Here is a 14,838-nt window from a genome sequence, read left to right as displayed (position 1 = left end):
GGTCATATGCTACTTTAACCTTCTCAAGTATCTGAAATTATAACATAACAAAATGAAATAAGGAAAAAATAGTTCAACTATAACAAAATAGCTTTGCCATTATATGGAATTCGACAATTACACTATTTTTCAAACAAGTGTTCCTACTATAATTCTCAAAATGCAAATGACAAAAGCAATATATCATAATAAAAAGTAATAGAATCATAACCTTCAACACCTCAACCATCCCTAGGCCACCAAAAGATTTTGATGATGTTCTATTAGCCTTAACAAAGCTTGATTTGAAAACTAACGGGATGCCAACTCTGAAAGTCGCACATACTCTAGATGATGTTAACTTTCAACAAAGATACAAACCATCTCCCGACATTATATTTTACAAGTTTAATTTTTGATTCCTTGTCATGTGAATTCTCTCTCATCCATAGCAAGTGTTATGTTGGTTTTACTAACCAACATTACTCTTAGAATTATATAGGTTCAATATCTCAGCCCACAATGCCTATAATGAGTAAAAACTCTGATACTAGATGCAATTCTGGGAAACAATAAGTAAAAGAGTTTCGTATTTTAAGTGGTTGTTATTATAGCAAAACATTTTAAATGACACAAAGTTAGATCATGTGTATTAGGTAAGAAAAAGGAATTTAATTTCACACAAAATACTACAAAGAATTTAGCTGCAAACCCATGGGGGATGATTGTCGTGATTATACTTATCGAACTACTAACAACTTTTGTATAATTCAACTTAGGCACTACAATTATTTCCTATTGGATTTCAATCAAATTAGCTTCAATCTTTTTTCCCATGAAACCAAAGGATGAAAAAGTTCCTTAACGGAGAACAATATCATAACCAGATGTAATAGTCTTTATGTGCTTAGCCAACTTCATAATGTATTCCTCTGATTCAATCACATTAGGACCTGCTAATAGGAAGACCAGTTCTGTAGCCTATTAACACATTCATAGAACCACAACACATAAAAAAAAAGGGAAGGGGAGATTTTGATCGTGACCCAAGAAAATTCATAGTCAAGAAACACAAAATCTGATAGAAATCATGAACCTTGAGCTGGCTATACAGCATTGACGGTGGCTCCATCTTTTTTTAAAGTTGTACACAAAAAGGGACAAAGTATGAGAATTTTGATTGATTCAGTAAAGGTGTATGAATTCTGATGCGTTAAGATGCTACATTGTGTAAAATAACATCGAGCTCAGTAAAGTTTGAGACACTACCTTTTTTTATTAATTCCGAATCTAAACGCAGATGAAGAGAAGAGAGAAGATAGAGTGAGATCTGTGTCAAGCGTAAGAGTGAGCACCTTGATTGATGAAGAATGAAATCGTTCACTACAAAAAGTGAAAAAGAAATGGCTAGATAATTCTATGTAGTTGTTGAGGGAGAACTAGTTTTAGTTGTTTGTTACTCGCTAAGCAGCTAAAATCTTAACAAAATTTAAATGAGAGAATATTTGATGTAATAGAGATTTAATAAAATTTATTGTATCAGAAAAGTTAAATCAAGATTTTAGATATTATCAAAGTTACAAAAATTGATCCGGTCGATAAACCAATCAAATGACTGGTTTAATAGTCTAATAGTCTAACCAGATTCAAACCAGAATCGAACCGATTTAATTAAATATAAAATAAAATTTAATATTTCATAAGTTCATATAATAACTTTTTTTTCGAGCTTGTTTGGAAAGTATTTAAATGTAAGAAAAGAATTCATTTCTATTTAAAATTCAATTCCATGGTTTGGAATGACTTTAATATACTAATAGAATAGAATCTAATTCTTTAGTTTGGAATAACTCTTACATGAGTTAAATTTTCTTCTTTTACAACTTTGTCCTTAACAAAATTATTTTATTAAACATCTACTTATTTAAATAAGAATATTTTTTATATTTGACATGTTAAGTTAAATTGATGTGAGAATTGATTTTAAAATTAGACCCTTTTTGGTCTACTTTGTAAATGAGAAAAAAGTGAGAATTAAAATTCTTAAATGAGTTTAAATAATTCCTTTTTACTTATTCCAAAACAAGGAAAAAATTCTAATTCTTGAGTGAATTTTTATTCATAGATTTCAAAACAAGCTCGTTTATTTTTCGCTCACTTACTACCATCCCATGCATAGGCAGTGAGAAAAAGCTACAAAATACAAACACAGAAACAAACAATCAATCTTGGTATTTTTTTTCGAAATAAAAAAAATTATTTCCTTAAACAAATTATTCCAACTTTAAATACCACGATACGTTTTTTTTGTAGTTTTAGGCAAGTTCGTCGCACCAGACTAAGGCTGTGTCACAAGTTGCACCCAAGTACCTAAATACCTATCAACAGTTAGCATATGTAGATGGAGACTTTATACATAACTAAGCACAATGTATTGAATCTTACCGGGTAAGTACATCTGCATAACGAATAACCAACGAGGAAGCTCGTTGTATGACTCCTCCCAATCGCCATATATTCTAGCAATGACTCTTCTTTGCAAGTCAAACCTTTCTGTACGATGCCTTGTAACCGAAGTGATTCTCTACACCTCCTTGCAGAATAATTATGCTGATTGTTGGATCTACTTTGACCATGTTGAATATGTACTGAGCAATCACCTTCGAATCTAACCTACGATGGTCTAGGCTCATCGATGTTTGCATACAAGTATGAGGACCACTGTTTCTCTGAACCTCCCATTTTTCTTGCTTTCAGCGATACACTATGCGTATGTTTCAAGAGAAATTGGGCCCGAACTGGATACACTGTACATCATACTTCAACTGGTCACTATCCAATATTTTATATTCCACAACCTTCTTGATGCCATACCTCTTAACTGCTAACATGACTTCCTCCTTGTTTTCAAATTGTTGTCTAACCATGAACTCATTAGTTGGATACTCTTCAAAGCCTCTATGGGTAAATGACCAATTCAAAGTCATTGCATCCAGATTCAACCTGGAGAAGTGATCCGGCCAGTCTTATGGTCGAGAAATGGCATGCTGTGTCAGAGCGATTTGTGTATCACCGTAGTAGTTCATCTCTTCTTCCTCATTACCCTCGTCAGGAATTTTCGTTGGTTCATCATCAGCATCATCTCCGTCATCGGGGTTAACTTCATAGCGATCCATCCTCGAATTCCTGATAGTAGAACCCTTATGAATTTCAACATTATCTTGTATCATGTCAGCATTAGGAAGTTCAACATTTAACCCCTCTTGACTACCTTTAGCTGGCATATTTAGATTAACTATCATCCTTTTAATATTTCTTCTAACAGCTCCACTTAACGGACTATCATCAACCATATTCACAGATAATCCTCGTCCACCCAACTCAACTAAAAACATGAATAATTCCAACAGATGAACATTTGCCCATCGATTGTGCCACGACCTTATAAGACGTACGTCCACGTCGTCACGTAATCGATACCTAATTTAAAACAATAGAAAAATTTCTCAGAACCATGGTCTAATAAACATAACAATAACATAACAAGGACAACTTTAATATACCTTTTATAAAACAAATTATCATCTACTTCGGTCGGATATTTGTAATAAACTTTTTTCTCTCTTGTCGTGTGTTGCAGTCCAACGGAACGCAATATCAAATTCTTCAACGTTGTTAGACTATTGACTTTCGGTGTCATGTACATAATTATTGGTTGCTCAGACTTAAAAATGATAGAACCTTCATCATATACTATTTCACTATCATAATGAATGGATAACAATTGATTGATAGACATTGTAGATAAAAGATGTCAACATGAGAACCAAAAAGAAGAATAAAATAATGGTATTGAGCTCGTTTCTCTACCAACCATGCTTTTATTTGCCGAAGTCAAGGTGAAGTTTGTGGGCGGTGCATTGAACTTGCCTAACACTACAAAAAAATGTACCGTGGTATTTAAAATTGGACTAATTTGTTTTAGGAAATAATATTATTTTTTATTTATTTCGGAAAAAAATCCATCAATCTTGCGACAAACAAAGCCGAACAAGTAAACACATAAAATCACAAACTAAAAACACAATTCAGAGAACCATGAGAAACAAAAATTAGAAGTATCATCGCTCTATCTGCTATCTGTCCTTGCACATATATTCATCATATGAACACCTATTCCTGCCTCGGAACAATCAAATACCCTCCATGGCCATGACCAACTAAAATTCCAAGCCTCAATAATTGGCTCATTACTAGTAAAAAAGTTATGAACCTTCAATTGTTAAAGCCTCAGGGGTTTTAAGTTCACAAAAATTATATTCCTTTTATGCGTAATGCCATTACAGAAAGTGAAACCCCACCATTAAGATTCAAGAGAAACTAGCTGCGTTTTGCATTGCTAAAAGTAATCATGCATATAATTAACTATAGAATTTGAAACCTAGTATATATAAAAAAAAAGTATCACACATTAAAATACATAACTTTCTAGATCCACATTGCTTTTAGAAATTGCAATGATTTGAAAGGCTACATAGAATCTGTGACAAATGATAATTGGATGTGTCACTACTTCAAATAATCTCTCTTTCAGGAGAAGCTTTCCTTTATAAGGGGCTTGAACTTGTGATGTGATGCAAAGATAATCATACATTCAACCTTAAAACAATCTGATCTTATAAAGGCCAATCCTCAGATAATTATATTCTTAATAACAAGAAATAATCACCTACAAAATCAGAATTTACGTTGGTATAAACAATAAAATATGTAAGCATTTTCACTCTAAAATAGATGAAACATATAACAAGTAATGTGGTTGTTTAGAGTATTTATGTTAGATAATTTGTTGCTTTTCTAGAAGACTTTGGTAATTTAAAATTTGTTTGGATTTGTGCCTGAAGTTTTCTCCCAATTTGGTTTGGAGAATCTGAATTTGTAACATCATGGATTACTCTACCAATAAAATAAATAATTTGCACATTTCTTTTGTAGGATATTTTAGACAATATGTAAAAACTTTGCTTCTACATCCTTTTTTGATGTTTTTAGAAACATGTGTTACTTTTTATTGCTTGCTTCTTAGTAGTTCTTATTAGTAAGAGAGAAAGGATTAAGAAAAAATTCTTAATAATCTATATTAGTAGAAAACAAAATCAGTAAAAGTATGAAAAATTTCTTACCATTCTTGCTATTCACAAAATAGTGTGAGATAAATGTTGAATTTTTTCTTCCCTTTGTTTACCCTCTACAATATGTTAGAAGAGTTAATCACATATAAAAGTTCAGAACTCAAATGCAAAACAAAATACACAAAAAATCTTTCACCTGCTAAAAGATAAATAAATGTATAATCGCTTCAATTTTCTTTTTTAATAAAAAAATAATTTCATCAAGATGAGTAGAAGGATAATAAAAATTAGGAGATAAGGGATACCCAACACAAAAATAAAAAACAATAATCACTTTGAAAATATTCAATAATTTTACTTGTCCATTTCTTTTGTTAGAGAAAGTATGCAATAAAAGATAGGAAATGAAAAGGGAATTCAAATTTAAGTTCTTCCCTCAATCTATTGATTTTTTGTATTAGCATGATGCATACAAAATCATACATTAATAAAATAATTTTTTGACTTAGATGCCAATACTTTCTGCTGCAAGTACCATCATTTTTATTAGGGGACAAAAATACAATCATGAGTTTCAAGAAGACAAAGTCCCCCGTGTAGAAAGTGTTGTGGCTTCTACATGTATAGAAATGGCATAGAGCTGGCAATGTGCAGCAAGTGTGTGACTTAGAGAGCAGATGTGACAAGTTATAGCAATACTCTCCTCACGAGTCAGAAATTGCTACTAACTTCACGTGACATGGAAACATTATTATCTTGTGTTAACTAGACTAAGGATATATAATTAGTATGAGTTCTAGTTGGGTCTCATTTTATTAGGCTTTTTGGCATAAGTGGAATGATTCTTATAAATTGCAAGGGCTAAATTTGGTGGGCTTTGTGGTTACCAGAATTTAGAACAAAAACATGCGGGAGAAAAGGAAAGAAATGTATTGGAAATTTCAATAGGAAAAAAATTCAATTGGTTGGTTTCGAAGGATTTCCATTGCTACGATTGATAGACCCCTAGACAATAACTGTATACGGGTTGACAAAACCCTTTGAGGTTCGCAGTTGGAACTTGAAAGTGCACACACCTAAATAATTTTGCTACATAATATGCCTGGTCCATATATGTAAAATATTAAACGAAAATAAAAATATATATAACATTCATTATATAAAATAAAACAATACACACATTTAACTACCTACGTTAATTACTCATTATACTACTCAATTACAATAGCCACATAAATCAAAATATAAACCACACAACTACTTTTCATAAGAGAACAACACGCACAACAAATGATAGAATATAATTTTAGATCCTAAATCCCGAATTCTAAATACTAAACTAACACTAAAAAGAGTTCACAAATTTAGAAATTAGGATTTAGGATTTTACGCATAAGATTTATGTTTTATGATATATGTATTAAGGTTTACAGATTATGATTTATGTGTTAGGGTTTACAGATTTATATATATCGATTTACAATTTACAATTTAGTGTTTATTATTTGGGTTATTGGGTTCATGGTTTGCAGAATAGAATTCACAGTTTATCTTTAACAAAATTATTGTTTATGCTTTAGGACTTAGGGTTTACGATTATATGTTTTCGATTCACAAATGATAATATATGGTCTACGGTTATTAGTTTTGTTGTCAGGTGTCATATTATACAGTTTAGTATTCATGATCTTTGTGAATCACTTAAACTCTAACTCTAACTCACAATCCGAAATCCTAATCCCTAAACCATAAGCCCTAAACCCGAATCCTAAATCCTAATTTTGGAAATCCAAATTACTCACATTCGAAGATACATTATCAACTACAACTTCATTCATTAAAATCGTTTTAACTACTAATTATTTATATTAGACACTCAAATTTTGTTTATACAAAATAAAACTAATAAACTGCTCATAAATGACATTACAAAAACTTTATACATACTATTTTTTAACTCAAAATCTACTAAAAACATATGTCAGATATTCTTTGACTGACTTATTGTATACATCAAGCCTTTAAATATACACATGTTCACAAATTATATTCTATCTCAACGTCCAAAAAATAACAAACTAATTATAGTTTTGTAAAAACCGTTTAATTCCGTCCAAAAAATTTGATTCATCTAACCTTGCACAGAATAGTGTTTGTGTGGTTAGCCATCTTCATAATGTGTTCTTCTGATTCAATCACATTAGGATCCGCTAACAGGAAGAATGGTTCTACAGCCTGTTAACACATTCACAGAACAACAACACACAAAAAAAAATGGAAAGGATAGATTTTGATCGTGACCCAAGAAAATTCAAAGTCAAGAAACACAAAATCTATCTGAACTCTACCTTGCAAGCTCTTGTCTCACAGATTGGATCACTGAATAACTCCAACAACTAGCCTTCAAGCTCCAGTGGAATTCCTTCTCAACCCTTACCCAACCCCAAGGGTGGCATCAATGCCATCACCTTAAGGTCCGGAACCACACTGCAAGAGAGGAATCCTGAGGAGCCAAGCCCACAAGAACACGCCCCAGCTGAGGACATGGTTGAGGTGGAGGATGTTGAAAAGGAAGATGAAGTACATGACAAGGTTGAAGAAGAAGCAACTCAACCAGAGAATGGTGCACCAGAAGGAGCTAAGGATACCAAAGATGCCACCCCTATCCCATTTCTACACCTGGCAAGAAAGCCCAGAAAGCAGATGGAACTTGACCCAAAAATGGTAGAAATCTTCAAAAAGGTTGAGGTAACTGTTCCTCTTTTTGCTAAAGTCTTTAATTTGTGTATTTTAAGTCTCCTTTATACCATTTGATCCCGTGATCCGTGTGTTAAGTGTTTCAGGCTTTATAGGGCAGGAATGACTTAGAGAATGGAGAGGAAGCTTGCAAAAATGGAAGAAACACAAGAAATGAAGGAGATAACCAGCGAGCATCGACGCGCACGCATGGCTCACGCGTGCGCGCGATATGGAGAAATTTGCAGTGACATGTGCGTGTGCCTGACGCGTACGCGTGGATTGGAGTTTGCACGAAGACGCGTGCACGTGTTTGACGCGTACGTGTGATACGCCAAGATGACTAGTGATGCGTACGCGTGACTGACGCGTACGCGTGACATGCGCGATCTACAGAATTAACAGAAATCGCTGGGGGCGATTTCGGGCCAGTTTTCGACCCAGAAACACAGACTAGAGCCAGGGAACAGCAGAGACTCAACACACATTCTCATTCTGCATAGTTTTAGTTTAGTCTGGAATCTAGAGAGAATTCTACTGCTTCCTCTAGGTTTTCTTCACATTCATAGTTTTAGAGTTTTATTGCTTTGCCTTGGATATTGAGAAGATTTATTACCTCCGTTGGAGCTTCCTCATTCTAGTTTGTTTCTCTATTCCTTTACTCTTTTAATTGCCCATTGACTCTGTTTAGATAAGTTTGTTCATGATTTTGGGATTTATTAATGCAAAGAACTATTTTTTACTTTTAATTGATTTTTATTTATTAATTATCATGTCTTCCTTTTATTCCTCTCTTAATTTTGTGAAAGTTATATTCATGATAATGGAGTAGTTCCCTAACTTGATTGGGAGTTGATTAAAAGGAAAACCTTGAGTTGGAATATTCAAGTGTTAATATTACTTGGAAGTTGTTGGCTAATTATCCTGTCTTCAACTCTAATCCTTTCTTAGGAAAGGATTAGGACCAAGCGATAGGATTAGTTTGAGAGTACTTGACTTTCCCTTATTTTATAAGGGATAACTAAGTAGGATAACAACCCTTTTATTATTACACTTGGGAAAGTTCAACAGGGATAGAACTTCTATTTAATCTTCTCCCGGTTAAGGCTTTTATTTGAATTACCCTGAAAACACTTAACACACATATCAAGGCATCGAATGGTAATAAGAGATGATTAAACATTGCAAATTTAAGGCCAAAGAAGCATGTTTTCAATCATAGCACAAAATCAGGAAGGAAAATGTAAAACATGCGAATTCAATGAATAAGTGTGAGATTAGTGGATAAAATCCACTCATTTAAGCACGAGATGTACCACGAAATAGTGGTGCATCAAATCTCCCCACACTTAAACATTAGCATGTCCTCATGCTAAGCTCAAGAGGGACTATAAAAGTGAAGAGGAATGGTAGAGAGTATGAAATGCAACCTATATATGTGAATGCAACTACATGCAAAATGTTTCTACCTGATTGGTTGAAAGCAAACAAATCCTTCAAGAATAAATATGAACTGGATTTCACTAATTCAAATCATAAAAATGAAGTACAAATAGACTTACAAGAAGAAAATAGCTCATGAAAGCCGGGAACAAAGAATCGAGCATCGAACCCTCACCGGAAGTGTATACACTCTAATCACTCAAGTGTTTAAGGGTCGAGTCTCTCGGTTCTCTACTAATCTTGCTTTCTAAGGCTTGCTCTTCTTCTACCAATCAACAGAAATAGCTCTAAAACTATGTTCCAAAATAAAATTTCTTCAAATAAGTTTAAGAAAAATTTTAATTCAAGTTAGTGAAATACTCTAAAAATTTTCTTTGAAAAGAAAATCATTACTTCAACCAAGTAGTGGTAAAATATGCACAAAATCAAACAAACATGCAATCAAACATGCAAATGCAACAACTAACTACAAAGAAGAGTAAGAATTGGTGTTGAAAAGGAAGTAGCTAACCCACGGAAGTCGGTATCGACCTCCCCACACTTAAAGATTGCACCGTCCTCGGTGCATGCAGAGACGTACAAGTGGACGGGTGGCTCTAACTGATGCTTTTCCTCCAAAGATCGTGCGGCAGACTTATTTATTGCTCCAGTTAGAAATGTTTCCTTTTCCCTCTTAGTGGCCATCCTGAAAGAAGAGAAAAAGGAAGAGAAAGAACCCACAAGCAAAGATATGAAAAGAAATGAAACATATGTGGGCTAGTGCAAAATGATAAGGTTCTCAACTGCGTGGTCGCTACAACATGTAAGTGAGAAAAATAATAGAGGCATAGGGCATGTCAATTAAATAGCAAACAAGTCAAGGTGCACCCAAAATAATGCAAAAAATATGCAACAGTTGAGTAAGAGAATTTTAACACCAATGTGAAAACAACAAGGATAGAAAAGAAAGGGAGAAGAAAAGGAAGAAGAAAGGAAGGAGGAAAGAATAAGAAAGGAGAGAAGAAAGCAGTAAGGTGGAAAACGAGACGCGACGCGTACGCATCGCTCACGCGTATGCGTGGGTGAGCAGAATCACAAATGACGCGTAAGCGTACGCGTGACCGTGTTTGTGCTACTCGCGCGAAGGCAGCCTCGCGCACGCACAACTCTCTGTTCATTCTGGGGTGTGACCCAACTTTGCATACGACGCGTGCACGTCATGCACGCACACGCGTGATCGCTCAGGAACTGAAAATGATGCGCACGCGTCGGGGACGCGTATGCGTGGGTGGTTTCGTGCCTCTAGCACAGTGCCAGCATTAGGCCATCATAACTTTCGGCCAATACACCTTTTACGTTGATTCTTTAGGATCACGCGTGCGCGTCATTGACGCGTACGCGTGAAGTGCCAAAATCCCAAGTGACGCGTATGCGTGGAGTACGCGTACGCATGATGATGCTTGTGTGATTGGCACACTTTCTACACTGCTCCCACGCAACTTTCTGCCACTTTTTTTTTTATGCAACTATGCAGATGTAAATGCAGACTATATGCAGAAATAATGAGAAGAGTTACTAAAAAAACTAAAAAGAAAGAAAAGAACAATCATACCATGGTGGGTTGTCTCCCACCTAGCACTTTTAGTTATTGTCCTTAAGTTGGACATTGGATGAGCTCCTTGTCATGGTGGCTTGTGCTTGAACTCATCTTGAAACCGCCACCAACGCTTGGACTTCCAATAAGCTTCAACATTTCCAAATAAATTCACCAATCCTTGATGAAGTTCTCCACAATCTTTGAGCTCCTAAAGTTGATCCTCTTGTATACCGGGGTCCCAAATCTTATTTCTACACCCGTTTTTAAGTTGATCATCATGATTTCATCTGGGTGGTTTAGCCTTGGAATTCTCATTTAAGCACCCGAATATCCTCCTAGACCCATTCAATCGATCTCTACACCAACCTTTACATTTCAACTTGGAGCATACAACCATATTGAACCTTGCATGACAACTCCAACCACTAACCATCTTCCTCTTACTCTTAACGCGTGCGCGCCTCATGAAGATCCTGGCTTAGCCGCTTCTCAAGCCGGCTCTTGGCTTTGGCTCCACGTTGCCCTATCCGCGCGGGTGCGCAAGGTGGGCGCACGCGCCCATGCGGAGATTTCCAAAGCTTAATCCTCATGCTTCCTTCCTTTGTTCCCGTCTTCCTTCTCTCTTTCGGTCCATTCCTACTCTATATCCTGAAACCACTTAACACACAAGTCACGGCATCGAATGGCATCAAGGGAAGATTAGAAATGTATCTATTTTAGTGCGAAATAAGCATGTTTTCATTCATGAGGCGAAACTAGGAAAGGAATGCAAAATCTTGTATTTTCATATAGAAAGTGTGTGGAATCATTGATAAAACCCCTGAAATCATCACAAGATAAACCCTCAAATTGGGGTTTGTCAGCATGCCAACTTTAAATTAATTTCGTCAAAATTGGACAATGGTTTCAATCTCAATCAAGCAACAGAAAATAAATTCCGTTTAATATTTCTTCAAAGAGAATTTAAAATTCCTTTAAAAGGTTCAAAACAAGACTCCAAAAGTGTTCTTGAAATCACCATCTCAGAAGAACATTCAAGAAGTTTAAGATGTATTAAAAAGGAGTCAAGCCTTGCAAGAAAGGATCTTAAACCAAGATAGTTAAAACAAGATCCACTAAGCATGAGACATCAAACAAACTTTCAATTGATTCAAAAGAATACAAAAGTCATAGGAAAAGACAACCCAATCATTAGTAATTTCCCAAGGATAAATCTTTGACGAAAAAAAAAAAAACTCTTGTAAAGACAATGAGAGGATAACGATGCACTAATTCAAAATGAATCAAACTGAATCACATGCGGATGAGATTCACAAGAGAGGACAAACCAAGATCAATGGTGATTCCACAAGATGTAAAAGATTAGTTAAAAACAGAATCACGTATGACATTCATAGAGGTGAAAAGCTTAAGAAGGAACGAGTCCGCTCATAAGAAGAAAGCCATGAGTCCAACATTTTCAAAAGAACAACAATGGCATAAACCATATAGCATGCTAAATCAAACCCCATTCAAAATAAGTTAAGTAAAGCTTATCAAACGAAACTCAACCGGGACTACAGTGACAAATCATTTCTTTTCAAAATTTTGAAAAATATCCAAATACATAATCAAATGAAGATGTGCATTGAAACTATAGTAAAATTACTAGAAAGCCAAATTGTAATTTAAGGTAAATGCAGTTCCATAAACCAATAAAAGCACAGGCGAGGTATTAGAAATAAATAGTTGTTAAACTGCATAAGAAATCTTCAAAGTTCATATATATATAGATAAGTATATATTTATCCAACATCGATTTTCATAAAAATCTCAAAATTAGCAGTAATCACTGTCAAAGAAGAGGAAAACTGAACCAACAAGTTCTCTAAGAATGGACTTGGAATCCGAAGTTAAAATGAACAACGAATTAGGACAAGTTCGAAACCATATCAAAGAATACATGAATCAAGAAAAATTCAAACAGAGGAAGATAGATGCAACAAGGATTTTAAACAAGCATATGCACTTAAGGTCAAACAAGAATGCATATGATTAGAAGAATAGAGTTGAGAAATCAAACTGCTTCTCAAAAGGATTAGCAAACAAGAACTTCAGGTTAGGACATGAAAGAACAGGTCGACTCGAACAGAATTCAAGACACACAACTGAATAGCCTCGAGAAATAGTTTCTAACGTTCCCAAAGCCCACGATTCGCTTTACTCAAAACTCGTATTTTATCTATGATAACCCATCAGTGCTTTCATATACATAATTCACTAGTATTAAGCCGGCCAAACTTAGTACCAAGAATTATGCAATGAAAGACTAATAGCGTTAATCAATAGATCGTCATGTGCATAAAGCTCTAATTCTCGTCATTTGACAAGACCTATTCCATGACAAACGCTCAGAGCATGCAACTGAAGCATAGTCAGTCCATTCCTCAGGCTCTACAGGAAGAACTGCTCTGATACCATAATGTAACACCCTAACTATCAAAGCTCACGCTTCCGGCTGCGCGACTCTGATAGCTCGGACATTACGACAACACTTATATTATTTAATACTAAAATATGAGCCTGTTTAAAACTTTAAACCGCAATACCGCTCCCAAAGATACTTTCGTTCGATAACGTACATCCATAAATACCATTCATCTTACAACAACTCATAAAGAGTACATCCATATATATACATAAATATATATAAATAATATTACAAACATAATCCAATACAATTCCTATCCCTCTTACAGATTATATCAAGATAAAGGCGAGGGTGCAGTAAACCATAACTAAAACAATACAGAGCATCACAACAACAATTAAATAAGCTCTTCATAACTTCTGTGCCCATATCCTGAAAGGGAAAAAATGTAGGGGGTGAGAACATCATCCTCGAAAGGGTTCTCAGTAGAGGGTTTTTGGGAATTACTGTAATAGGATACATGAAGATAAACCGTACTAGTGATTAATAACCGTCTTATGCCTCCTTTTCAAAAAATAACGGTTTACAATAAAAGTAAAGTTGGAAATCTTTTCTGAAAGAGGAACCATTCAATTCTCAAAAACTCAAAAGCCTTTCAAAACGGTTTATCTATGCTGAAACAAAATAGCCTTTCGTGTTTTATTCCAAACCAGAAACACAAAACCGAAATCAACATCGGTTCATCTCATTCTAACCACGGCCCTAGGCCCAAACAATCCAACCATCAACCAATCACACAGTCCAACAGAGTCACAGTAGCAAACACAAATAGGAAGATGCAAGCACAAACAAACAGTTATTGCAAGTAGAACAATTAGCAATTAATCACATAGGCAAACCAAGTATAATATGCACACCCAAGCAATGTCACATAGATGTATATGATGCATGCCTATCCCTAGTGGCTGATGATATCATCTGTCGGTTATAGAGCCAACCTGACAAGTCCTGGTAGCTAGCCATTGGACTGTCCCTCTGTCGTGTCTCCCCAACTCGAGTTATACTCAATATAAGCTTGATCATAATCATGATCCATATCCATCACCCTCACTGGTGAATATTTATCCATCACCATCACTAGTGAATATTTATCCATCACCATCACTGGTGAATATTTATGGGGGTGAGCTCGTCCGGGAATTTCACAGTGCCCGACCACCCTGACGACATAGGGAAACTCAAATCTCCGATAGTGAAAGTGCAAATCACAATTATGAATATCTCAGCATATATGCTTTCATTCTCGGCCATGGATCAACATCCATCTCAGCCATCTGGCTCTCGGCTCAATCCAGAACCAGCCAATATTCATAATCATACGCAGCCATTCCGGCTCACAACAAAACAGCACTTCCACATTCAAAATAATCAAATTCATGAAATCAGCATTTAAGCCATAAATCATTTTCTGAATTCATTTCACTTTGAAATCAAGTTTCAACTCTTTTCAGCCTTGGCTTTAGAAATCTCGTTTCTCAAATCATCTCAGGCTCATAAGCCAA

General features: G+C 35.1%; 1 protein-coding gene across 1 annotated transcript in view; it reads right to left on the bottom strand.

Moving 5' to 3' along the window:
• The window catches only part of LOC107624689 (2-dehydro-3-deoxyphosphooctonate aldolase-like), a 9,620-nt gene extending 8,251 nt beyond the window's left edge, over positions 1-1,369 (bottom strand). The window contains exons 1-4 of the mRNA XM_021115105.1: positions 1,249-1,369; positions 1,076-1,123; positions 864-960; positions 212-306 (exon numbers count right to left, since the gene is read on the bottom strand). Of these exons, the coding sequence (XP_020970764.1) occupies positions 212-306; positions 864-960; positions 1,076-1,111 (228 nt within the window). The 5' untranslated portion in view covers positions 1,112-1,123; positions 1,249-1,369. The remainder of the gene's footprint in view (positions 1-211; positions 307-863; positions 961-1,075; positions 1,124-1,248) is intronic.
• Positions 1,370-14,838: the final 13,469 nt, after the last annotated feature.

The sequence above is a fragment of the Arachis ipaensis genome, unplaced genomic scaffold, assembly GCF_000816755.2.
Source record: "Arachis ipaensis cultivar K30076 unplaced genomic scaffold, Araip1.1 Aipa334, whole genome shotgun sequence".
NCBI classification, from domain to species: Eukaryota; Viridiplantae; Streptophyta; class Magnoliopsida; order Fabales; family Fabaceae; genus Arachis; species Arachis ipaensis.
This window is presented reverse-complemented; position numbering and strand designations above follow the sequence as displayed.